We start from the raw sequence: 23826 nt of genomic DNA, 5'->3' as shown, positions 1-23826 counted from the left end.
TTATCTGCCCATCTCCTCCCCTCTGTCCAGTATGGGTGGACCCTCAAGGCTAGGCTGTGCACTGATTCCCTGGGTGGGTGACGAGAACATGACCTCAGGACCCCAGGGCGGGCATACGAGGGGCTCCGGCTTTGCTGGGGGTGGGGTGCTGCAAACACAACAGTGTCCCCACCTTAAGCCTGGCCTTTCCAAAACATGGGACCTGGGAGGGCACGGGTTGGTGCAACCAAAAGCAGAGAGACGCAGAGGGTCACAGAACCAGCAGTGTGCACCTCAATCCCAGAGGGATAAGGAGCTCTGAAGAGCTGCCACTTGAATCAGGACAGCAGGAAGAGAAACCCCCCACCCCCAGTCTCTGCAGGGAGGGCCTGGGAGGCCCAGCTGCAGTCTGGATTTGTAGCATCCACTGGCTGGGGTCAACGCGGCCTTGTCTGGGGACCCTAACGGACTCCTGTCCGGAAACAAAGCCTCCCAGGACGCCGGCTTTCAGAGTGCAGACTCAGAGTGGAGTCTCAGATGCAGGAGGGCTGAAACTTTCCAAAAGCGTGAAAATCGCCAACTGTCCTTCCTTATCCTCTGCTAGCGGGACCCCGGGATTGGGACGTCACAGCAACATAAAGATGCAGGGGGCCGGGGCGAGAGGGGCGCGCGGGGTCGCGACGCTAGAAGGGAGACGCGGAGACAAGGGCCAAGTAATTGCGCCGGGGGCGCATGTGCGCTCCGCACCCGGGCCGGTTCGGATTGATGGCCAAGGCCTGGAATCCAGCTGCCCCTTCCCGTCGGGCGCCCCGGGGGGCTGTGGGCTGCACCCGAGCGCGAGCAAGGGCCGCCCGAATGGTCCCCTCGGGAGCGCCGGGCCGTGGGACACCTGTGTCCGCTTTCTGACGCCTGGTCCGTCCAAGGGGTTGGGAGCCAAAGGGGCGGGGAGACCGACAGAGAGAGAGGCAGGCACGTGGGCAGGAAGACAGGCGACGGAGGGACCGAGAGGTCGGGTGGAGGAATGGAGAAACGGGGGATGGGTGCAGATCCACACAAGCGTGGGGCCGGGGCGAGAGGGACGGAGAGGGAGGGACGAAGGTCAGAGACACGGGGACGGGGTAGAGGAATGGAAGAATGAGGGACAGACGTACGGGGACAGAGCGACAGGATGCCTGGGACTAGTGGAGGGGGACAGCAATGGAGTCCGGAGGACGGAGTTGGGGGCGGGGACAGAGTGTCCGGGAGCAGGCGGCGAACGCCGAGTAAGGGGATCGCGCCTGGCACGTCCCGCAGGCGCCCCGAGGGTCCGCCCGGTAATTAGGCCTCGGTCCAGATGGGCCCCCAGTCCCGCAATCAAAATGCTAATTGGCCCCGCGCCTCCGGCTGCGCCTGTGCTCGGCACCCCCGGGGGGAGCCTGGACGAGCGGCGAGGGGCTCTCCGCCCCGCCCGCCGCGAGCCTCGCCGGCTGCTGCTCGGCGATAAGGGGGCGGCCGCGCCCCCCGGGAGTGCCTGCCACGCAAGATGAATGTCCCGCCGCTGCCGGGGCCAGGGTCGCTGGCACAAAGCAGGCCGGAGGTCTCCCCGCGCCCCAGCGCTCAGCCGGCGAGTCCGCCCCCTCCAGGCTGGGCGCGGGCAGACCCGGGCGCGCCGCCGCGCACAAGGTCACCGCGTGGAGCGACGAGTGCGCGCCCCCGCTTGGTGCGCGCTGCTGGCTCAGCGGCGCCCCGGCCCTCCCCGGGGCCAACTCTGCGACCTTGGTCCCCAACGACAGCTGGCCGCGTGGGGGCGCGCTTGCAGCATGGAGATCCGAAGGACCGGGCGGGGGCGGATGAGGGGACAATGGCGGCGCCGGGCCGTAATTGGGGACATATGCGCCCGCGCGCGGCATTGTGCGGCCGGGGTCCCCGCGCCCAGCCATTGGCCGCCGGGCCTGACGTCATGGCGGCTGCACACTCCGGGCGCGCGGCCGCGGGAAGGGTTGTCCGCCTGGTTGCGGAGCCGCCTGGGGGGAGCTGCAGCCGCGCGGAAGGGCGGAAAACCTCCAGTGAAACCGAAGTTTGGAGCAGGGGCATGGCAGTCCCACTCCCCCTCCAAAGCCTGCTCGCTGTGACGCCGCTGCGCTCCGCATCCGCCCCACGGGAGAGAGGCGGGGGCGGGGAGGCCCCTCCAGCGGGCACGGGGTCAGCCCGGGTGACCGAGTGGCAGGAGACACTGCGGCACAGGGCGCACGCCGCGCGCCCACACTGCGCTTTCGCTGCCTCAGCACTCGCTCCTTCGTCTCCCGCCTCCCCCACCCGCCTCCGCAGATCCCGCGCCTCCAGGCCCCCAGCGAGGCAGGCCGGACCGAGACGACCGCTGCCCGCCTCGCGCACCTCCCCAAACGCCCCCGAGTGCGGGGCGCGCGGGCCCAGCCCCGTTCCACCTCTCCCCACGCGCGCGGCGATGCCGCCGGCCGCTGGGCAGCCACTCCCCGAGCAGCGCGGGGGACCTCCCCGCACGCCGAGGCCCAGGCATCCCCGGGACCCCTCCCAGGAGACCCCGGCCCGCACCGGCCCTGCGCAGCCATTTCCGCCGGCCTCTGTCCCCTCCCCCCGCTCCCCCTCCCCCCGCTCCTGGGCTTTAAAAGCCAGAGGCTGGGCCCGGCCGCAGGCAGAGGAGGCTGCGGGCTCGCGAGGCCGGGCCCCGGAGCCGTCCGAACGCCGAGCCCCGCCCCCGAAGCCCCTGCCCCGCCCCCTCCCTCCGCCCGCCCTCCCTGCGCACCCCTCCCCCCGAGGACCCCCGCCCGCCGCCGCCGCCGCCGCCGCCGCCGCCGCTCGCTCGGGCTGCAGAACAATAAAGCAAGCCTTGCAGAGACCCCCGCCGAGGACCCCCGCCCGGCGGCCGAGCCCCCGCCGCCCGCCCCTCGCCGCCCGCGCCGGGGGAGCACGCCCGGGCGCTGGCCGCGGTGCTGCCCAGGCCGGCGCTGGCCGCGGTGCTGAAGCTGCCGGCGCTCCCGCCGCGGCTACGCTCTCCCGGCCCGGCGCCGCCGCCCCCGGGGGCATGGGGGGCCGCTGACTAAGGCTCCGCCGCGGCGGCGGGGGGGAGGGGAAGGGGGCCGCGGAGCCGGGCCAGCCCTGCACCCACTCGCAGCCTCCGGACCCGGGACGGAGCCGCTCCCCCCCTCCCCGCCCCCCCAGCCTCCTCCCCCGCCTGTCCAGGGGCGGCACTGCGGGCTGGGAAGCCGGGACCAGAGGAAGAAGGAAGGAAGGAAGGAAGGAGAAGACGGAGAGGAATCCAAGGCGGAGAGGAGGACACGCAGGTTAGGGAGCAGAAGGAGAGAGAACGGCACTCGCGCGGCGGCGTCCTGAGGCCAGAGTGGGCGCCCGAGCTGCCGCCGCCGCTCCTCGGATGGTGACGGGGCCCCGCTGCGGCCGCAGCGCCCCCCGAGCCCCGGCTCCGCAGTCCCGCAGCGCCGGAGCCCCGCAGGAATCATGCCCAGGTCTTTCCTGGTCAAGAAGGTCAAACTTGACACGTTCTCTTCGGCAGACCTCGAGAGCTCCTACGGGCGCGCCCGCAGCGACCTCGGCGTGCGACTGCACGATAAAGGTGCGAGCTGGGCTGAGGATGGGGCGAGGGACCCGGGGCTTTGCTGGAAGGGGTAGAGGGACAGAGTGTGGGGATGGAGGGGCAGGGCCCAGAACAAGAACCGTCCAGAGGCTGTGCAGGCAGAGAGTGTCGATGTAGGAGGGAGGGTGGGGAGAAGGCGTCAGGAAGAGGAGGTACCCCAGGACACACACTGACCCACACCCTGACCCATGCTGGGACAAACACAAGCGCACGGACAGCTACCGACGTGACGGGACCCAGCCATGCCAGCACATGCACGCCCACACCCAGAAACCTGGGCCCATCTCACTACCCTCTTCTCTCCCTTGCCTGCACCTCCAGGACCCCTGCTAGGGATAGCCAGGGAATGCCGGGAGCTCCAGGGTGTAGGCATTGGGACCAGTGGGGCCGCCCACCTGTCAGGGCCAAGGTGTCAGCAGAGGCAGCAGTGTCTTTTCTGAATCCAGGGTCAGGGAGAAGGATGTGGGCAAGGGAGGCTCAAGGTGCTGGAGGCAGGGGAAGAAGCTCTTTGTGTAAAGGTTCCCAAGTTCAAGGACAACTGTTAGCATGCAAGCAAGGGGGCCGGGAGTGCCAGCAGCGTGGGGTGGCAGAGCAAGTGTGACCTGCAGGAGCGTGAGCCTGTGTGGGTCCATGTGACTTCGTGTGGCCATGTGACCATGTGCGCTTGTGTGTGACCCTGTGTGAGTGTGTGCCTGCCTGTGTGCCACTACATGGGACCATGTGACTCTGAGGCCACTGTGCACCATGTGACTAAGAGTGTGTCCGGGGTGGCTGCATGTGTGACCCCGCATGAGTGGGTGGTGAGTGCTGGGGTCAGCGTGAACCCTATCCTGAGAGGGGACTCCAGGGCTGGCTGTGGCTGGGAGTTTGGGTGTCACCCTGAGGCAGCCAGAGCCTGCATCGCGAGGGATGTGCGTTTGTGACTTTGAGATTGTGGGATCCATCTTGTTCCTTGGGAACAACCGCAGTTATCGGCATGAATGATGCTGCCCTCCTGCAGCTTGTCCCTGTGAAGATGCCCCCTGGTGGACGCCCTGGCATCTCAATGTCTCCCTAGTCGTCTTTTGGGGGGCTTGGGAAGGCCCCCGCCAGGGGTCAGGGTGTGGGAAGTGGGCAACGTGGAACAGGGTAGGACTCAAGGATGCCGGATGACGGAAGGCAGCGGAGGGAGCAGCAGAGTGCATGGGGGAGTGGGGCCGCGAGGGTAGGGGTCAAGTCCAGTGAGTGCGGGGAGACTGGGGAGGTGAGAAGGAGGTGCTGGTGAGCGCCAGGGAGGCTGGCGGAGGGAGAAGTCTCTAGGACTGTCGGGGAACCTAGCAGGCCGGAAGGGGGCGGCACCAAGGCTGGGCGCGGGCTCTGGCGGCCCGGGAGGGAGCCGATGGGGACCCCGGGCCGGAGGTCCTGGCTCCGTGCGCGCCGGGCCTGCAGCGTGTTGCATAACCAGGGAGGATGCCAAGTGGGGAGAGCCCGAGGGGAGGGGCGGGGGAGGCGGCAGAGGGAGGCGCCGCCCCTCCCCCCTGACCTTGAGGCTCCGCGCCGGGCGGGGGGGCCGCCGCGCCCGAGGAGGCGCCTGTGTCCTCCCCGCGGGGCGGGGCGCTCGGGCGGCGGGGCGGGCCCGGCGCGGCACGGTCTCAACCTCGCCTTTCCTCTCCTCCCTGCCCCGCGGTCCCTCGGCCCCTTCTCCTTTGTCCTTCTCCCTGTCGCCTCCCTCCCGGGCCCCGCCGTCTCCCGGCTGTGTCTCTCTGTCTCCCGCCGCCCACCCCGTGTGTGTCTTGCTGCCGTCCCATTCCCCTCCCGCTGTCTGTCTGTCCGCCCCCGCCCGCAGGATACCTCAGCGACTACGTGGGGCCCGCGTCCGTCTACGATGGCGACGCCGAGGCGGCGTTGCTCAAAGGGCCGTCCCCGGAGCCCATGTACGCTGCGGCCGTGCGGGGAGAGCTGGGTCCGGCGGCCGCGGGCTCGGCGCCGCCGCCTACCCCGCGCCCGGAGCTGGCCACGGCAGCGGGCGGCTATATCAACGGCGACGCGGCCGTCAGCGAGGGCTACGCGGCCGACGCCTTCTTCATCACCGACGGCCGCTCGCGCCGTAAGGCCGCCAATGCCAGTGCTGCCACCGCCCCCTCCACCGCCTCCGCTACGGGCCCCGACGGCGACGCCGGAGGTGTGGGCGCGGCGGGCATGCGGGGCTCGGGAGCGGCGCCCGGGGGCCGGGGCGGCACGCGTGCAGGGGCGGGCGCGGAGGCGCGCGCGGGGCCGGGGGCTGCAGGCGCTGGTGGCCGGCACGCGTGCGGCGAGTGCGGCAAAACGTACGCGACGTCGTCGAACCTGAGCCGCCACAAGCAGACGCACCGCAGCCTGGACAGCCAGCTGGCGCGGCGCTGCCCGACGTGCGGCAAGGTGTACGTGTCCATGCCGGCCATGGCCATGCACCTGCTCACGCACGACCTGCGCCACAAGTGCGGCGTGTGCGGCAAGGCCTTCTCGCGGCCCTGGCTGCTGCAGGGCCACATGCGCTCGCACACTGGCGAGAAGCCGTTCGGCTGTGCGCACTGCGGCAAGGCCTTCGCCGACCGCTCCAACCTGCGCGCGCACATGCAGACGCACTCGGCCTTCAAGCACTTCCAGTGCAAGCGCTGCAAGAAGAGCTTCGCGCTCAAGTCCTATCTCAACAAGCACTACGAGTCGGCCTGCTTCAAGGGCGGCGCCGGCGGCGGCGGCCCCGCGGCCCCCGCGCCGCCGCAGCTCAGCCCTGTGCAGGCCTAGACCGCCGGGGCTTCCGCCAGCCTGGTCGGCTCTCAGCAATACGGGCCCCCGCGGAAGTCCCCGCCGGCGTCCGGACCGAGGGCCCGGAGGGCGGGCCCCTCCTCACAGCAATAGGGGGAGGGGGACCGGCCCCACCTCGCCCCGCCCGCCAGGGGCCTTGCCGGCCCCTTCAAGCAATAGGGTCCTGAGGGGAGACCCATCCCGAACCCTGTCCCCTCCCCTCCAGGGTGCCCCAGGCTTTCTCCCAGCAATAGGGTCGACGAGACCCGGAACCGAACCTCATCTCTGAGTTGGGTCTCTGAAGACGGGGGTGGGGTTGGTAGGAAACGCCCTCTTTGTCCCCGCTCTGCGCTCCTGCATCGCGTCGCAGAGACTCAGGTCTTCCCCACCCCTTCCCAAGCCTTCTAGGGCCCGGCCTGCGGCCCAGACGTCCAGGGAGCCGGTCCCTTCCCGGCAGCGGGCGGTGGGGAGGAGCAGGAGAAGCGGGGGCCTGAACAGGTGTCCCTGCGCCTGAGTCTTCGCCGAACTCCCGGGAGTTTCAGACGCGTTGGGGATCGGGGAGAGGGGCGGACGGCGGCACCCCTCTGCCTCGGGGGCCTCAGTCCCGGGGGCCTCAGTCCCGGGGGCCTCAGTCCCGGGGGCCTCAGTCCGAGCCGCCCTCCTACCCTCGCCTCGCATCCTCTGCCAAATCCGAATTCTTCCAGCCCACCTTCCAGGGCTCTGTCCTCCATAACGAATAATAATGACGCATATCAAATCGCATGGACTTATCCGACCTCCTCAGACCCCGCTCCCGCCCTGCCCCGGGGCCCCCTCCCTCGTACCCCGGGCACTCGGCGTTGGAGGACGGGTTCCCGGGGCCCGGCAGGCAGGCCTGGGCACTGCCCTCTGCACATCTCTCTCTATTCGCTTTGCGGGTAAAGCCCCCTGGGGGGGTTGCGGACGCGTCGGGTTTCTCTCTTTCTGTATTTGTACGTTTTATTTATTAACAGATTGCACTCGGGTCAGGGAGGGGGCGCTGAACCCCCACCCTGCCCGCCGACGCCGGGGGCTTGGGACGTCCAGGATCACTTGCCCCGCCCCTAGTTGGGATCTGCCTCCTGGGAGCCTCGGGCCCCGCCCCCCAGAGGCCGGCCCCTCCCCCAGGCCCCGCCCTCACTCCGTTGCCAACTTTCGCCCGTCTATGCCAAAGCCTCGGCGGCGACCCCGCCCAAGGGCCCGCCCCATTGGCCGCCGCCTTTGTGACGTCACTGCATGCAGCCCCACCCCTCTTCCCGACCCTTCCCGGGGCTGCCCGCTCCCCCTCCCCCTTAGTTAGTCCGATGCCGACTATAGAGCAATAACGCGCACTGCATGCGAAGCTGCCGCCGCCTCTAGAGTTACTGAGAATCAGGTATCCACCCGCCCTACCCACCCCATAGGCCCCTAGATCAGGGACGCTGCGCGGGGCCGGCCGCGCAGACTTTCTCCCCCACACCTCCCTCCCCCCACGGCAGAGCCCGGCGGGTGTAATGGTTCCAGGGGCGGGGACGAGGTGGTTGCACCCAACACCCTCCTTCAGATGTCCATCACTCACCATTTCATTGGGCACCCTCTATGTGTCAGGCCTGTTGCCGAGTCCTCCAGGGACGTGGCGACCTGCGGGGAAGTGTGTGCCCACGACAGGGACCCAACGGGCTTGGATGGGCCAGGGACGGACGCAGATGCAAAGAACCCCCGACCCCACTCTCCCCAACTTAGCCCGGGTCCGTGCTGGGCGCAGTCGGGCTCTACCTTTGACTGGGACATTGCGTTCCTAGCTTAGGTGGGACAGACCCAGGGCCCAGTGCCACTAGGGCCTCCCACTAAGGTGCCCAATCCTCTGATCCCTTGGGAAATGCGCTCTATCGTGTTTGGACAGAGCCAGGGCCAGGGCCCTGCCAAGAGGAAAAGGCACTAGCTGGAGTACACGACGTGGCCAGCCTCATCCCCAGCACAAGCTTGGTTGCCCGCACAGGAGCGGACCCGTGGGCCCAGCATAGCAGGGCCCACATCCAAATCCCCCTACACCACCAGGCATGGTGCCCGCACAGCTCCCAAGCCGGGGCCTGCCCGCCTGTGCCACATCTACACACAGGCGCCCCCACCCCATCCCACCCCACCGCACACTCCTGTCTACCTACCTACGGAGAAGGCCAGAGGGCCGTGAGCCCACCTGGGTCTCCGGCTTCCCCCCACACCCGCCGTGGAAAGCCATGGGCCCCCTCCTGCCCCCATAACTAAGCAGCACAATAACCGACTTAGCGAATTCAGGTAGAAGGAACGATTAGGTAGCACCTATTTTGTACTGATTCTACAAGTAGGGCCCGAGGTGCGGGGGCCCTCGGGTGGGGGCTCCGGCCGTCGGCCTGCCCAGCCCCCACCCCCGCCTGCGCCCCGCCGCCTTGTACATATTCCCACCCGGAAAAGGCCGGGATTTTTACTCGGGCCGTGCCCCTCTTCTGCCCCCGTTTGGGGCTGGGCCGGCTGGACAGACGGACGGACGGACAGACCTCCTTCCTAAGCACAATAGCACCAGCTCCCCGGAGCGCCGCACCTCCACGAGGAGAATAAATGCCACTCTTGATAGAATGTGCAGTGTGGGGCTCATGTGTGTTGGGCTGCGCCTGTGCCTTGGCTGTGTGGGGGGGCATCTTCCTGATCCTGCCACACCCACAGGCCAGGTGCTGCAGGCCCCGCTCTGAGAGTCACAGCCTACAGCAGTTTATGCAGCCCTGGAATCACGCCCCTGCCTTTAGCAAGGGGGCCCTCTTCTTTCACTGGGGAGGGCCGCCTGGGCAGGCCAAGCTACCAGAGTGTTGTTGAGGAGGCAAAGCAGTTGGTCTTCTGCTGCAGGTGAATCTGCTCTGTGCCATGACTGGTGGCACTAAGGGGCTCCAACCTACAGTCAGGCCCAGCCCAAGGCCAATCTAGAATGGCCACAGTAGGTACATCAGAGGCTGCAGTCTCCTGGCCTGGAACTCCGCTCCTCTACTCTCCCTGTAGGGGCTTCTGCTGCCCTGGCAGGCCTGACAGCCACAAACAAGCCCTCTGAGACGCTATTGGAGGAACTGGGGATAGCAGAGGGTTCAAGGTCTGGCCCCTCTTTTCGGTCTGCTGCCCATATCCTGATCCCCAGACTCTGGGGATATGCTCCTCAATGTCCAAGGAGGCCTCCATGGACAGCTTCAGACAGGAGGTGCCCAGTGGGCAGAGAGACTTCTGCAGCTGCCGTTAACCCTTCGGCTCTAGACAGGATGAATAGAGTTGAGGAGATTAGGGGCAGGGATGTGCTGGATAGGGAGAGCAGAGGGGCAGAGATCCCCTACCCAGCAATGGCATCTGGCAGTCAGTAGGCAGGCATGAGCTGAGAGGCCCAAAGCCTTTGGCCACATGTAGCCAAACCAGGTCAGTCCTAGGCCCAGGGCCAGCACAGCTGCCCACAACCTGGCAGGGCCAGGAGACAGACCTGCCCAGATTTCACTGGGGTGGAGTGCAGCCTGGTCTGCAGCAGATTGTGGCCTTTGGGCCTAATGCTTGGAGAGTGCCCTCTTCTGGAGAGCACTGCCAGCACTAATAATGGGAGGAGTGAAAGCATAGTTGGTATTGGCAGGGGTCGGTGGCCAGGCCCTTCTGAAGAGGGGCCTTCACTTCACTGTCCTCCGGCCAGGTAGGCATCATCGTCCTAGTTCGAGACGAGGAATCTGAGCCTCAGGGAGACAGCCTGTCTAAGGACGAGGGACCCAGGGAAGCTTTTGACATAAGCCTTCCCCAATACTCCACCCACCCGATACCTGGATCTGTACCTTGGCAGATGGCAGTGGCAGGGAAGAAGACTTCTAGCTGCCCACTCATTCCCAAAGGACTCCACAGCTTTGGGGTCTCCAATGGCTGCATCTACTTCTCAAGGATTTTGACAGGTGGTGGGGGTGGAAAGATGCAGTTTGCCTTCTCCAGGCCTGGGATGACCCCCCTGTTCCTCCCAGCCTCCATGCACATGCACAGAGAATAGGTGGCACAGGCTGCTGACCACCACTGCCCAGGAACTCTGTCCAATGACTGTGCCTCTCATAGGCTTCCTTAGCTTGCCCACTGTTCCGTGGTCCTGGAGTCAGCCTGAGGCCCCTTCTAAACCCTAAACCCTTCCTGGCCCATTATTGAACTAGGCCTGCAACGTTACCCACCCCAGCCTCGGTCCCCCTCACTTGTTGCCACCCCTGACAGAGAGATCTGCACAATGCTTTCCTCGCTGACCCCTCCACGCACACCTTTGTTCCCAAACAACCTGACTCACTGACCTTTCCACTCTCTGCTGGCGCCCTGGGCCACACCTCACCCGGGATCCCGGTACTGGGGCTGTGACAGCCCCTACCTGCCTTCAAGCTCTCGGTCCGGGTCCCCCCTTTCCCCCTTCCCGAGGCAGGCCCCGCCCGGACCCTCGCGCCCAGGCTCTTCCTCATTGGGGCGCTCACAGCCCATGCCTTCCTCACGCTCGCGACCCAGCTCTCCTCACCCGGCCAGACCCGGCCTCCCTGGTGGCCCCGATCCACCCTCTGGTCGCCTCACTCCCGCGGCCACTTGCCGGCTGAAGGCTTTGAGCCGGGCCGGGGCTGCAGGCAGCCGCCTTCAGCGCAAGCCTTCACTCCTCGCTGGCTGCGCGCTCGGCCTCTGCGGGCTTACTGGCAGGCTGAGCTGATCCTCTCCTCGCCCATCCGCGAGACGGCTTGGGCCGGCCCTCTAGTTTTCGGTCCTACACTGGAGAGTGGCACGGCCAGAGCACGTGGAGGCTTCGCGCTGGCTGCCTGGGAGAGGGAGTGGCAGAGCTCCCACGGCTCACCCCTAATCCAGGCTCCCAAGGGGACACTCTTCCACCCAGCCTCCTTTTAGGGTCATTACTGGGAAAGGCCTAGCCTGCTCCGCCAGCGACTGCGATGAACACACGAATGTTCTGGGAGACTTGGTAGGAACCGAGGCTGGTCCTCCCCCACCGAGGTCCACGCGTGAGGGGCTCTCCGGCCCAGTCGGGGTGGTCCCCCGCAGCAGGCTACATGAGACGCCTGCCAAGGAGTCCCAGCCCAACCCAAGATGGCCCGTGGCAGCAAGAGCGTGTCACCAGGGGGGCAGCTCCACCGGCCGCCGTCGGTGGAAGTGGTGGAAGAGGGATGAGCTCAGCCTGGAGGCTGCGCCTCTGTGTGGTCGCTCCCAGAGCAGCGAATGGCTAATGGGTTCCGGGCTCGACGTGTTTCTTGGGTAAACGAGGTCTGAGTCCCGAGTGAACCCTCACACCCCGACCGAGATCCAGGCCCAGGTGGGACGCCGACTTGTGTCCCGTGGGCCGCGTGTGCGGCTCTTGCAGCTGATGGCTTGCTTCATTTAGCACCTGGGCGATTGCACATAATAAGCCTCTGTGCGAGGCGGCGCCCCAGGCTCCCGAGGTCCTGGCGCACTTGCAAGTTGGCGGACGTGGGGCTGTCTGTGGAGGGGGCAGGCCGGAACGAGGCCACCGAGTGGACTGCACCCTCGCCCTACCGCCGCCGGGCCCTGCAGACGGAGAGGTGGTGAGCCCGGGAGTCGGCGCGCAGGGCGGGAAGCCCAGCGATGCGGGCCTGGGGCCGTTCTCCTGCTTGACCCTCTGACCTGGCCCCTGTCTGACGTTATCCCAGGCAGAGCCCCGGCGGACACAGCCCGGGGCAGCCGGACGGCCGCGCACGAGGCGTCTCGTATCCTGGGCTGAGGCACGGCGGCCGTGTGCTTACAGAAGCGGGGCAAGGGGCTGGCGAGAGCTCGGGAGGCGCGCAGCTGCCGGGAAGCCGGGAAGCCGGGAAGCCGGGCGCCGCGGCCCTCGGGCCGTTTACCCCGTCCCGCGCATCCCACAGGGCTCTGGACGTCTTCCGCGGAGACCCGGGGACCACGCGGGCAGCAGGTCCGCGAGCGCCGCGTCCGCACGCTCGTGTCTCGACCACGACTCCCGGCGTGCCCCGCGCGCGCGGCGACCACGACTCCCGGCGTGCCTCGCGCGCGCGCGCGCCGCCGGGCCGGCCCCGCCTCAGGCCACGCGCGGACTACAAATGGACGTGCGCGGCGGCCGTGGCCAGTTAGCGGCTCCCGAGCGACGCGGCCGCGAGCCCCGGGGCGGACAGGCCGAGCGGGCGGGCGCGCGGGCTACGGCGGCCGGCAGGGGGCGGCGGTGGCCGCTGTGGAGCGTCCGGAGACTGGGTCGCGGGCCGCGGGCGCTGCCAGGCCGCCGGGCCACGACTCGGCCGCGGTGCGGGGCGGGCTGAGGTCATGGGCGACCGCAGCGGCGCGAGCGGCTCCCGTCGCCGGAGGACGGGGTCGCGGCTCTCGAGCCAGGGCGGCAGCGGGCCCGCGGCTGCGGAAGAGGAGGTGTGGAGCGCGGCCGCGGGCCCCGACGTGGGCGCCGGGGGGGACTCGCCGGCCGCGTTCCCGGCCTCGGACAAGGACGAAGACGCCAGCGCAGGCAGCGGCCCCTGCGAGCTGAGGTAGCGGAGCGCCAGACCCCTGACCTCTGACCTCTAACCTCCGGCTTTCCCTCGGAGGGGCCCCAGCAGCGCGCTCCTAGTCCGAGAACCTGGCCCCCGGCTAGCGGGGAATGGCGTGCCCACGGGCCCGTCGGGGAAACTGAGGCTTAGAGCAGGAGGTCACCTGCCAAGGTCACCCAGGTGGGTGCGTGGAGCTGGCCTCCCTGGCCAGCAGAGGGGAGCCGGCGGCAGCAGCCCCGCTTGCAGACCCTCCTGGGTCTGTGCATTCTCCGTGGCTCCTGAGGGCCCTTCCTGGGAGCGAGCTGGCAGCAGGGCACCTGGGCAGCCTGCTGGGTCCTGGCCCTGGAAGAAGGAAGATTGGATCGGCGGCTTTGTGATGACGGGTCTCTCCTGAGGGTTATGAGGGGCGCCCTGGGGGAAGGGAGGGTTGGGGGTGGGGGGGTCCCGCAGGAGCCTGGGCCTGAGACAGGGGAGTGGGTGTCCGCCCAGGGCAAAGGGGCAGTGCGGGAGGCTTTCTGGTCCTTGCAGAAACTCCTGAGAGAGGCTACCTGGCTTCTCCATCCCTGGCCAGTGGTTGGGCTGGCCTGGGGCCTTTTTCTATTTTTTTTTTTTTAAAGCTGACCGGTAAGGAGATCTTAATTAACCCTTGACTTGGTGTTGTCAGCACCACACTCTCCCAAGTGAGCTACGGGCCGGTCCTCTGCAGCCTTTCTTATATTACCAGAACGGATGCATGCTGTAGGGACAGAGAGTTGAGTCTGTATTGGGACTTGCATTCTCTGGCTGGGGTATGGGAGAGGGGTTTGAGGTGGACATACATACAGGTAGGTGGATGCGCTCTTTAGCTGACTGTCAGAAAGGGGTGGGGAGTGAGCTGAGGCTGACAGGAAGGACCTGGCCTGCGTGGCCATTGGCTCCCTCCTGGCAGTCCCTCAGCTATCCGTTTGCCACTCTCCAGCTCTGCTTTCTGGCCTTCACCCTGGTCCAGGGGTCCTCAGGGGCTCTGGCTTAAGGAGCAGCTGAGGGGCTAGAGGTCATCCAGGAGGAAGTCAGAAGTTGGTCTGTTGGTTGGCAAGGATTTGCTCTCAGTAAACAAGAACTGAGGCTTTCTTCACTGGGCACCGTGGGCAGCTGGAGTGCAGGCACCAGCCCGGCTCTTGGAGTGCTCACAGTTCACCTGGGAGATAAGATTACCTCAGTGTGAGGCGGGAATGTGGCAGTGTGGACAAAGGTCAGGCAAGGAGGTCATGAAGGCACTGTGGGGGAGGAGGGGCCCTTCTGAGAGGGGTGCTTGCTTTCCATGGGCCTGGGGAGGTGCTGAGTGAGGCTGGCCCAGGCATTTCCTGCCTGAAAAGGAGATGATGGTCCTGGAGTTACCCTTCTTTACAGGAGGCAGGGGGATGGCTAGCATGACCTTCAGAGAGGGTGGGAATTGGGGTCCTTTGTGAGATGGGGCCAAGCTGCCACCCTGGAACAGTCACTTTGCTGCTGTGCGCTGGCCCACAAAGCTTTTCTGTACCCCTGCTGGTGTGGGATGGGCACAAGGCTAGTAGGAGAAGCTGGGTGGGTTCCTGTCTTTGCTGTCCAGGTCTGGTCTCCTTGGGAAGAGGAGCAATAGAGGGCAGGGATGGGGCCTTTCCTGGCCAGCTGGAGAGCTGGCTGCTTGTTCTGCTACTGGGTCTCCAGGACCTGCAGGCTGTGTGCTCATGTCTCACACTGGAGGATGCAGCAGGGTTCAGACCCACTGGTTGGGGGATGGCAGGCTGGGCCTGGCTCCGATTGCCCTCCTGGGACTTGGACTTTAGCCCACCCATTTGTCATCCTCTCACCTGCCTCCCCTTCTCCCTGCTTGTCCCTGCTCTTGGCCCAGCCCAGCCTTTCCTTTCCCCTTCCTCATCACTCCATGAGCTCTGGTCCTCTTCCTCTCGCTGACATTTCCTGCTCATCTTGGGCTGGGCTCTGGGTGTGAGCTCACTTCCACCCCGTGGCCAGGTGAGGCTGTGAGGCAGGAAGAGGGGGCACTCCTTCCTGCTGCCCACCCTTCTGGGCCCTGCACTCTTCAGCCGGCCTTTAGTTCATGGGCACCCCAGGCAGGGCCTTCTCGTTTTGGAGTTCTCCCAGAGTGTTTGTCCCTGGGGTGTCCTCTGTGTCTCACCTTCTACCTCTCCAGCAAGGTCTGAAAGGTGTGGGGAGCCTGCCCCAACTGTCTTGCACTGCAGAGCTCGGCCCAGAGGAAGTGCTGAGGAGGTGATAGCTGGGAGTGGAACTGGTGCTCTGTCCACCCCTCGCTCTGCTTGGCTTTGGAGCTGCACCATGTGATCCCCAGGCGTGTCCACAGTCCACACTTGGGGCTGTGCCTTTGGGCATGCTTGAAACCTTGGCACATGCACCACGGGGCTGGGTGTGTGCCCACCTCTCAGAACTGAAGTGGGGTTGGGTGAGAGGGTCTTGCTAGCTGAGTGGGCCTGGGGGCTGCCGGTGGGGGGAGGGGCTGCTTCCTGTCCTCTTAGCCTGGGGAGTGGGTGTAGGAAGCTGGGAGGCACAGAGGCATGGGCAGGTCCTCCAGTAGGTGAGAGGGTAATAAAGACAGCTGTAGACACAGCTGGCCAGATCCTGCTTCCCCTTAACGCTCATCACTGGGGGCTGCCCTCTGGCCCACTCACTGTGACCGTGCTGGTGAATCTGGACCTCTGTGGGCATTGGTGGCCTGGGGCTTCCTCTCAAAGGTCAGGGACCTCTGACTTGGAGTGGGGGCAGCATGGGCTGAGGCAGCATGGTAGGGCACTGCCTGGGGGGACCTGACGGGAGGGCTGAAAAAGCTTTCATAAGCTTTGGAAAGCAACACCCTTTCTCTATTCCTGTTTCCATCTTTGAGATGGCCACAGGTAAATCCAGCATGGTCTCCTTGGTGGCCCGAAGGGGGCAGGGGTCACACTTGTGAAACAGCCATGGTGATGTGAGCATGGCATTTGGTAGGTGTGGCACAAGGAGGCCAACCAGAAGGCTTTGGGGTGGTTCTGGTGAAAGTGAATGGGCTTGACCTTGGGGGAGAGGAGGCAATGGTGAAGCTGCCCAGAGAATCCATCCTCCCTGGGGAGCTGGGCCTTGTCTGCCTGCTTGCGTCATTGGAGCTGGGGTTCTGGGGGATGGTGGGTGGTGGCAGGTGGGTATTGGGGAGCTGTGCCAAGGGCAACGGTCAGTTGCAAAGGCAGGTGCAGACCTGGGAAGAAGAGGGGCTCAGGTGGAGACCACAGCCTCACTGTGTGGCCCAAGGTGGGTGTGGTGGGTAGATACACAAAGCCCAGGCCCGAGGCTGGGAGAGGCGGATGGACAACAGCAGGGGCTGGGGCTGGGGTGGAGCTGCCCCACCCGTGTGCTCCAGCCTGACATGGGCAGAGGGAGCAGTGTGACCACCCTCCTCCCACCAGCCTGGGGGTGCCCGGGGCTAGTGTGGATGGGGCCAGGTGTCATGCAGACTTTGGTCTGGGGGGCAAAGGTCGGGCCTGTTGGCATTGCCCCTCACCTCCTAGGTAGTGCTGTCTGCCTGCTGGCCCTAGCAGAGCCAGGCTTGCCTCTGGGCACTGAGGCAAGGTCAGCCCTTAGAGTGCATCTGTGCCTTGGTGCTCGCAGGTTACTCCCCTGCCTGGGTGCCCTAAGGTGGAGATGTATGCAGGCGGGAGGAAAGGGGCTACTCTCCTGCCCTGGCCTCTCCTCTGACAAAACTGAGGCCTTGCGTAATGCTGTCTGGGGCTTCCTGGTAGCCTGGCAGTTGCGGGTGAGGCGGGGCCGTAGCTGCTGTGAGTGAGCCGGGGTGCTGGTTCCTGGGATGCGTGGGATCTGGCTTTACTCCTGTTGTCCTTGCCAGGGGCTGGGGCTGGGCTTTGTCTTAGCCACAGTAGTCTCCGCTGGGCCAGGTGCCCCTCTTCCATCTTTGTGTTATGTTGAGGACCAGGCAGGTTCTGCTTGTGCGGTCCCCACCCCAGCACTTGGTGGGAGCTCACAGGTGGTCACCTGCTTCTGCTGGAGGCTTCCTTGCCATAAGGTGCCTGGCCCTCAGGTGGGCTCCTCTGCCCCCTCATCCCAGGCAGGAGCACAGCACTTACCCCATAGTTGAGGTGGGACAGACTATAATTTTTTTAAAACCAGTGGAGGCCACACAGCAAATGAAGGCTGGGTCCCTGCCTCAGGAAGGTGCATGTCAGGCTGGGTGCTTGGTTGGCCCTTGGCCTCAGTCCTTGCACCCACTCAGGCCTACAGGGCCAAGTGTGGGGAGGAGGCTCTTCTGGGCTGTGGTGGGGACCCCTTGGCTCACCAGGTGACTGATGTGGCGACTGAGCAGGGTGGACTCGACCCCTACCCCTCTTTCTCAGCAGTGCTGGGTGGGCCTACAGATCCTTGAGTTGACTCTTCCCATTGCCTCAGTGCCAGTCCACAGCCGGAGTACACAGTAGCAGCATTGGTCTCTGGGGAGGGAAGCTGGGCTCTGGCCTGCAGTGCTCAAGCCCCACTTAGGCCGGGCCAGACAAGGACACTGAGCTTGCTCCTCCTCTCCTCCTGCTTGTGACATGCCCTTTCCTGCTGTTTAGGGGGTCAGGCCTGTGGGTAGTCCTGAGAGCTCTGTCCACTGTAGGCCTTTTGGCTGTGGGTGTGGCCCCACCTAGCTCCTCCTCCCATCTGGAAATGGGAAGCAGGGCATGTGGCAGAGACAGGTGGGTGGGAGCAGGATCCCAGTTGCTGGCCCAGAGCGAAGGGCCTGCACTGCTGGTGTCCGCTCACCAGGTGCCCATCTCCTGCTCTGCCAGCTGCCATCGCCTGCAGGATTCTTTGTTCAGCTCCAACAGTGGCTTCAGCAACTACCGTGGCATTCTGAATTGGTGTGTGGTGATGCTGGTGAGTAGCACAGTGTCTGGGAGTGGGTCTACCTGCAGCCTTCACTCAGGCACAGCTCTGCCCCCAGGGTGTGCGCCTGGGGTGCGGAGCACTCCGTAGTTGCCCTGAGGAGCCTCATCTTCATGTAGCTACTGGCATGGGCTGATAGGAAGGAAGGGCTCAGTGGTGGTCCCTACGGTGGCTGTATAGGGCTCCTGTGGGCCACGCACTTGAAGCTTGCCTCTGTTGGATCCCAGGAGAGCCCTGAAAATGGTAGCGTGGGGAGTGGGGGTGCTTAGCAGTGTATGTGGCTCGAGGCCTGTGTGTTGTGAGCTGTGCCCGAGGGGTGTGGGGCTCAGGGTTCTCCCGTGGGAGAGCACGGAGGAGAGGAAGGCTGGGGGGCCTGCCCAGGCTGATGGGGTCATGGGACCGTGTACGGGTGCTCTGTGTGCATGAGAGGGCTTGGGATTCAGGAAGAGCTTCCTCGTGCTGTGCTGCTTGGCCCTCATGAGCGTGGAGCTCCTGGCAGGCCTGGTCTCTGCTCTACAGACCTCCTGGTTCCTCTACCTTGCCTCGGGTCCTAGGATCCCCCAGGAAGGAAATTGGATGGAGCTCTGTGCTGTGTCCAGGCCTGCTGCCTCTGAGGCCTGTTTACTGCTGGCACTCTGTGGGGTAGGGCCAGCACCCTCATCCCAAAAGCAGTTGGAGTCCAGGGCTCAAAGGGGCAGGCCTCAGGGAGGGTCAGGGAGCAAGGGCTCGTCTGGGCCCAGCCCCCACTGCTCAGGACTGACACGGTGTGGCGCCAGGCCCTCGACCCTCACCCAGATGTGTTCGCCTCTACTCTTGGACATGGCTTCTGTGGCTATCCATGTGGAAGGGGCTCCACACACCCCCCTATCCAACATCCTGGGAGGTTACTGAGGGGAGGCCAAGGTTTGCAGCATCGTTGGCTTTGAGAGAGCCTTGGGCCTTGGTCAGCTATGGGGGGCCACAAGGCCTGATGGTGAGAAGCTGGTCGTGCAGGGGACAGTGGGCCTAACACCAGCCCAGCCTCCAGTAGGTGACATATCCCATTCCTGGCCCAGGCTGGGTCTGTGAAGAAGCTACCACTCTGAAGGTGCTTGGCCAGCCTGGGCAGCACTATCTGTTCTCCTGCGACCCTTTGGGTCTGCCTGGCCCTTTGGTACAGTCCTAAAGCCTTTCCCCTGTTTTTGCCCCCTCTGCCATCCTCTCCCTCTGAGAGACAAGGGTCCTGGGCTCCAGCTGCCTGCTGCATTCCCTGCAGCCTGGGCCTCGAGGTGGGCACTGCCCCTCAGCAGCTCTGGCTCTTGCCTGCTGCGGGCTCTCAGTGGAGGCCACACTGTGCAGGTGATGGTGTGGGGGCTGTGTGTCTGGGCAGGAGGTTGGCAGATGAGCTGCAGCTGGGGGAGGCGAGGCAGTGGCTTCTGTGTCTCTGAGCTTGTTTTCCATGATGCCTTCCCTGAACACCTAGGCAGGGGACCCCACCAGTGTTCCTTTGACGGCATGGCTGCTCCACGGCACCTGTCACCACCACTGCATGGGGCGATTGGCCAGGTCTCTGGCATCAGGGCCTGGCTCACAGAGGGGCTGCAGGTGCTTTTGAGATGGATGAGGAGGTTCCTATGCTTGTGAAGGGAGGTCAAGCCCCCAGCCCAGGCCAGAGCCAGGATCCTGTTTTGATGGGGGCTCAGTCCTTGGAAACTGCTTTGGGGCCAAGCACCCAGGGCTTGGAGTGCCACAGAAAGTGGCTGAGGCAAGGAGGGGCACAGGCCACTGAAGCACTCCAGGCCCAGCCACTCCCGAACCCCAGTTCCTCGCAACTGCCACCCCCCAGGGCCCACACTCCCCTGCTCCAGCCTCTAGCCATAGAGCTGGGCACTGCAGGGACTGGCCTGGCTGGCAAGGTGGGGCCCTGGACTAGGGTGGGCAGCCCCCCCGCTTCAGCCTGGGCCACTAGTAGGGACTAATCCCCTGGGGCTCATTGGAGGGCAGCTTCTGCAGGCAGGCTTGGGCCTCAGGGCCAGCACCATGGTGTTGGCTAGCTGTGGGGCGAGCCTGGGGTTCTTCAACAGCTCAGCTCAGAGGGAGGGCTGAGGGTTGCTGAGCCACCTGTGTCTGCTGCGGAGGGGCAGGCGTCTGGGAGGTGCTGGCAGTGGGGCCGAGTCCCCCGCACAGACCCTTCTTTTGGTGCAATGCGGAGAATGAACGCTTCTCTTTGCCCCCGCACTGGTGTGGCGGGAGGTGGGTGTTGAGTCTCCGAGCTTGGCGTGGAGCCCAGATAGCCGGAGGCTGCTACCTGACCTAGGGCTCCTGCCCCTAGAGGTGCTGAGAGAAGCTGAGGTTAGGGGTGCCTTGTGGCCAGGACTAACAGGGCTGCACCGTCCTGTTTTTTGCAGATCTTGAGCAATGCACGGTTATTTTTGGAGAACCTCATCAAGTGAGTACCTTCACTGGGGCCTGGTCCTACCCTGCCCCCAGGCCGGGCCCCCCTGGCCGCCCACTCAGGCCCCCATACCCCCACTTGCAGGTATGGCATCCTGGTAGACCCCATCCAGGTGGTGTCTCTGTTCCTGAAGGACCCCTACAGCTGGCCTGCCCCGTGCCTGGTTATTGGTGAGCTGGGCTCAAGGAGGACCTTGGGTGGGGGCCAGACTTACCTGGCCCTGAACCTGCCTGTGGTGCTCTGTCCTTCAGTGGCCAACGCCTTTGCTGTGGCTGCGTTCCAGGTCGAGAAGCGTCTGGCAGTGGTAAGAGGGTCCACGCCTCCCTGCCATAACCCCTGGTCTTGCCCCAGCTGGCCAGAGCCGTGTGTGCTTTCCTGGGAGTTGCTGCTGCCCAGCCTTGGTGCTTCCCCCTCCCTGGGAGAGGGGGCCCTGGTGGACTACTCTGCCCTGCCCCCCAGGGTGCTGTAACGGAGCAGGCGGGGCTGCTGCTGCACGTGGTCAACCTAGCCATCGTTCTCTGCTTCCCGGCGGCCGTGGCCTTCCTGGTCGAGTCCATCACTCCAGGTGCGCCCCGCCCCGTCCTGCTCCACCACACCCCATCTCATCCCCTCCTGGGCCGGCTGTGGCTGAGTCTGCCTCTCCTGCAGTGGGCTCCATGCTGGCGCTGATGGCCTACACCGTCCTGTTCCTCAAGCTTGTCTCCTACCGCGACGTCAACCTGTGGTGCCGCGAGCGCAGGGCCAAGGCCAAGGCTGGGGCTGGTGAGGGTCTGTGCGGGCTGGGGCTGCCTGCACGGGGCTGGGCCTGGATGACACTTGGCCACATCCTCCCCTCCCTCTCTGATTTGCTTGTCCCCTCTGCAGGGAGGAAGGTCAGTGGGGCTGCTGCCGGGGCTGCTGCTCACACTGTGAGCTACCCGGACAACCTGACGTACCGCGGTGAGGGCCCTGTGGAGGGCTGGGCCCTATGGGTGGGGATTGGGGGGCAGGGCCAGGCCTGTGCTGGTGCCAGCCTCCATCTGTCCTGTTCTAGATCTATACTACTTCCTCCTTGCCCCCACTTTGTGTTATGAGCTCAACTTTCCCCGCTCCCCCCGCATCCGGAAGCGCTTTCTGCTGCGGCGGCTCCTTGAGATGGTGAGGTTGGGGGATTGGGGGACCAGCAGGGACTGGGGCAGCTGCTGGTGGCTGGGAGGGGGCTCAGCCAGCTGCTGTCTGGTTCCTCCCCAGCTGTTCTTCACTCAGCTCCAGGTGGGGCTGATCCAGCAGGTACGTGGGGTGGGCGTGGGTGGGGGTGGGGCTCAGCGCAGCCAGGGAGACGATGATATACCTTCTTTGCAGTGGATGGTCCCCACCATCCAGAACTCCATGAAGCCCTTCAAGGTGAGCAGCTCTGGGCCTTCTGTGGCTGGGGTAGGCGGGCAGGGACACGGCTGCTGAGGGAGCCTGTTTCTGCAGGATATGGACTACTCCCGCATCATCGAGCGCCTCCTGAAGCTGGCGGTGAGTGTTGGCAGGGGGGTGGGTGGAGCATGAGGGTACATGGGGGTGTTCCGGAACCTGGAGCCCCTCCTCCTGCAGGTCCCCAACCACCTCATCTGGCTCATCTTCTTCTACTGGCTCTTCCACTCCTGCCTGAATGCCGTGGCGGAGCTCATGCAGTTTGGAGACCGGGAGTTCTATCGAGACTGGTGGTGGGTGGCCTTGGGGGTGGCTCTGGGGGCTGGGGTGGGCCACATCGTGCCCTGATCACCCTGTTGTCTCCCAACCCTTAGGAACTCCGAGTCTGTCACCTACTTCTGGCAGAATTGGAACATCCCTGTGCACAAGTGGTGCATCAGGTTGGGGGGGGTGCACATGGGGTGGGGGCGCACATGGGGTGGGGGCATGGGAGTGGACCTGGGCCCGTCCCACAGCCTCCTTCTCCTGCAGACATTTCTACAAGCCCATGGTGCGACGGGGCAGCAGCAAGTTTGTGGCCAGGATGGGGGTGTTCCTGGCCTCGGCCTTCTTCCACGAGGTCAGTGTTCTGCAGGGTGTCTTGCTCCATCTCTGGGCAGGGGTGTGGCCCATGGCAGAGATGGCCGATGTCTTTTTTCTCCCCACCCCAGTACCTGGTGAGCATCCCCCTGCGAATGTTCCGCCTCTGGGCGTTCACAGGCATGATGGCTCAGGTGAGTGACCCCCACACGGCCTCCATGTCCACCGCCCACCGCTTCCCCCTGCCTGGACCCATGCCAAGCCCTGTTCCCTGGGGCCCAGGAGCAACCAGCCCTGTTCCCTGGGGCCCAGGAGCAACCAGCCCTGTTCCCTGGGGCCCAGGAGCAACCAGCCCTGTTCCCTGGGGCCCAGGAGCAACCAGCCCTGTTCCCTGGGGCCCAGGAGCAACCAGCCCTGTTCCCTGGGGCCCAGGAGCAACCAGCCCTGTTCCCTGGGGCCCAGGAGCAACCAGCCCTGTGGCTGCCATGGCCAGCTGACATTGGCCCCATGTTTCCCCAGATCCCACTGGCCTGGATCGTGAGCCGCTTCTTCCAGGGCAACTATGGCAATGCAGCCGTGTGGCTGACGCTCATCATCGGGCAGCCAATGGCAGTGCTTATGTATGTCCATGACTACTACGTGCTCAACTACGAGGCTCCAACAGCCGGGGCCTGAGCTGCCCCTGAGGGCCCGGCCTCTTCACAGCTGCCTCATTGCCCATGGTCAGAGCCCGCCTTCCTTCCTCTGCTGGGCCAGTGCTGGAGGGGCCCTGGCTACCTGGTGCCTCTTCCTGCCCTGGGAGGCCTCTCTGCCCCTGTGGGGCTCCTCCTGCCCCCCTTGGGGATATAGACAGCAGACCACACACAGGCCGATGCTGGCAGGAGGAGCCAGCGCTAGGGAGTCTTTACTGATCCTGCCGCAGTGTGAGGGTGTAATAAAGTGCTGTCCCAAGTGACTTCCTTCAGCCTGTTGGGGTGTGGGTCCTGGTGGGAGGAATGGCCACACCCATATGGGGCCGTGCCAGGGCTTTGGGGGCAGCTGCTCCAAGGGGCTGGGACCTGTGGTGCTCTCAGGAGGGGGGTTGGGTCCCATCAGCTCCCTCTGGCCCCTGCCAGGGGCCACCTCATGCACACATGGCTGCAGCACCCCAGACCCGCAGGGGTGTATGGGATGCTGCTAGATCATGGTGTGGCAGGGCAGGGCCAGTAGAGGGAGGCAGTGGCACACAATAGTGGCAGGAGGCGGGGGTTGGCCAGGCAGTCCCCCCATACCCTGCAACCCCCACTGCTTAGAGGAGCCCAGCTGAGGCCAGACTTCCTGTCCTAGTGTTGTCCCCATGAATCCTGCGTGTGGGGCGGGGGCTCAGTGCTCCACAGACCCCATGCCCAGCCCTGGAAAGAAGGCACCCAGGGCTTCCTGGAGTGGACTTTGGCCTGGGATGGGGCTGGAGGCCAGAGGGTGGTCTCCAGGGTTCTTCCAGCCTGAGTCTGGGGGCTGAGAGGTTGTGACAGAGGCTGCAGAAGTATCTGCCTGCCTTTCTCCTCACTGCCTTCAGCTGGAGCCTGGGTTCACATCCCCAGGGGAGGGGGATTCTGTGCCTCTTAGATGAGGTGGGGGCCTCCCTCCTGCACCAGAGCAGTCCATGG

General features: G+C 65.3%; 3 protein-coding genes across 4 annotated transcripts; 2 read left to right on the top strand and 1 right to left on the bottom strand.

Annotated features, from left to right (window-relative positions):
* Positions 1-1575: 1575 nt before the first annotated feature.
* LOC134363752 (collagen alpha-1(I) chain-like) lies at positions 1576-3452 on the bottom strand. Its single transcript, XM_063079302.1, has 2 exons — positions 3309-3452; positions 1576-3192 (listed from the first exon to the last, which is right to left on the bottom strand). Exons 1-2 carry the CDS (start codon positions 3450-3452, stop codon positions 1576-1578), a joined length of 1761 nt encoding a protein of 586 aa, XP_062935372.1.
* Positions 3451-6349, top strand: SCRT1 (scratch family transcriptional repressor 1). The gene is made up of 2 exons (XM_063080172.1): positions 3451-3565; positions 5412-6349. Exons 1-2 carry the CDS (start codon positions 3451-3453, stop codon positions 6347-6349), a joined length of 1053 nt encoding a protein of 350 aa, XP_062936242.1.
* Positions 6350-12465: 6116 nt separating this feature from the next.
* DGAT1 (diacylglycerol O-acyltransferase 1) lies at positions 12466-23135 on the top strand. Of its 2 annotated transcripts, XM_063079494.1 has the most exons (17): positions 12466-12867; positions 17670-17757; positions 20154-20194; positions 20285-20370; positions 20452-20504; positions 20660-20765; positions 20849-20962; positions 21065-21139; positions 21234-21337; positions 21431-21469; positions 21542-21583; positions 21659-21703; positions 21782-21894; positions 21976-22041; positions 22133-22220; positions 22312-22374; positions 22700-23135. In XM_063079494.1, the coding sequence occupies exons 1-17, from the start codon at positions 12653-12655 to the stop codon at positions 22853-22855; spliced, it is 1494 nt and encodes a 497-aa protein (XP_062935564.1). In that variant the 5' UTR covers positions 12466-12652; the 3' UTR covers positions 22856-23135. The 2 variants fall into 2 exon arrangements, with proteins under 2 accessions (XP_062935564.1, XP_062935565.1); XM_063079495.1 differs by lacking the exons at positions 21782-21894; positions 21976-22041.
* The last annotated feature ends 691 nt before the right edge of the window (positions 23136-23826 follow it).

Source organism: Cynocephalus volans, chromosome 15 (genome assembly GCF_027409185.1).
Source record: "Cynocephalus volans isolate mCynVol1 chromosome 15, mCynVol1.pri, whole genome shotgun sequence".
NCBI classification, from domain to species: domain Eukaryota; kingdom Metazoa; phylum Chordata; class Mammalia; order Dermoptera; family Cynocephalidae; genus Cynocephalus; species Cynocephalus volans.
The sequence above is the reverse complement of the archived record's forward strand: the minus strand, read 5'-3'. Positions and strand labels throughout refer to the sequence as shown.

What these genes read in the sequence shown, in the direction of transcription:
- DGAT1 (XM_063079494.1), top strand. Translation starts at nt 12,653, where the DNA reads ATGGGCGACCGCAGCGGCGCGAGCGGCTCCCGTCGCCGGAGGACGGGG. An exon ending in TCGAGAAGCGTCTGGCAGTG is followed by an intron (nt 20,505 to 20,659) that starts GTAAGAGGGTCC and finishes CCTGCCCCCCAG; the next exon opens with GGTGCTGTAACGGAGCAGGC. An exon ending in GGTCGAGTCCATCACTCCAG is followed by an intron (nt 20,766 to 20,848) that starts GTGCGCCCCGCC and finishes CCTCTCCTGCAG; the next exon opens with TGGGCTCCATGCTGGCGCTG.
- LOC134363752 (XM_063079302.1), bottom strand. Translation starts at nt 3,452, where the DNA reads ATGATTCCTGCGGGGCTCCGGCGCTGCGGGACTGCGGAGCCGGGGCTC. An exon ending in CTCAGGACGCCGCCGCGCGA is followed by an intron (nt 3,193 to 3,308) that starts GTGCCGTTCTCT and finishes CCGGCTTCCCAG; the next exon opens with CCCGCAGTGCCGCCCCTGGA.
- SCRT1 (XM_063080172.1), top strand. Translation starts at nt 3,451, where the DNA reads ATGCCCAGGTCTTTCCTGGTCAAGAAGGTCAAACTTGACACGTTCTCT. An exon ending in CGTGCGACTGCACGATAAAG is followed by an intron (nt 3,566 to 5,411) that starts GTGCGAGCTGGG and finishes CCCCGCCCGCAG; the next exon opens with GATACCTCAGCGACTACGTG.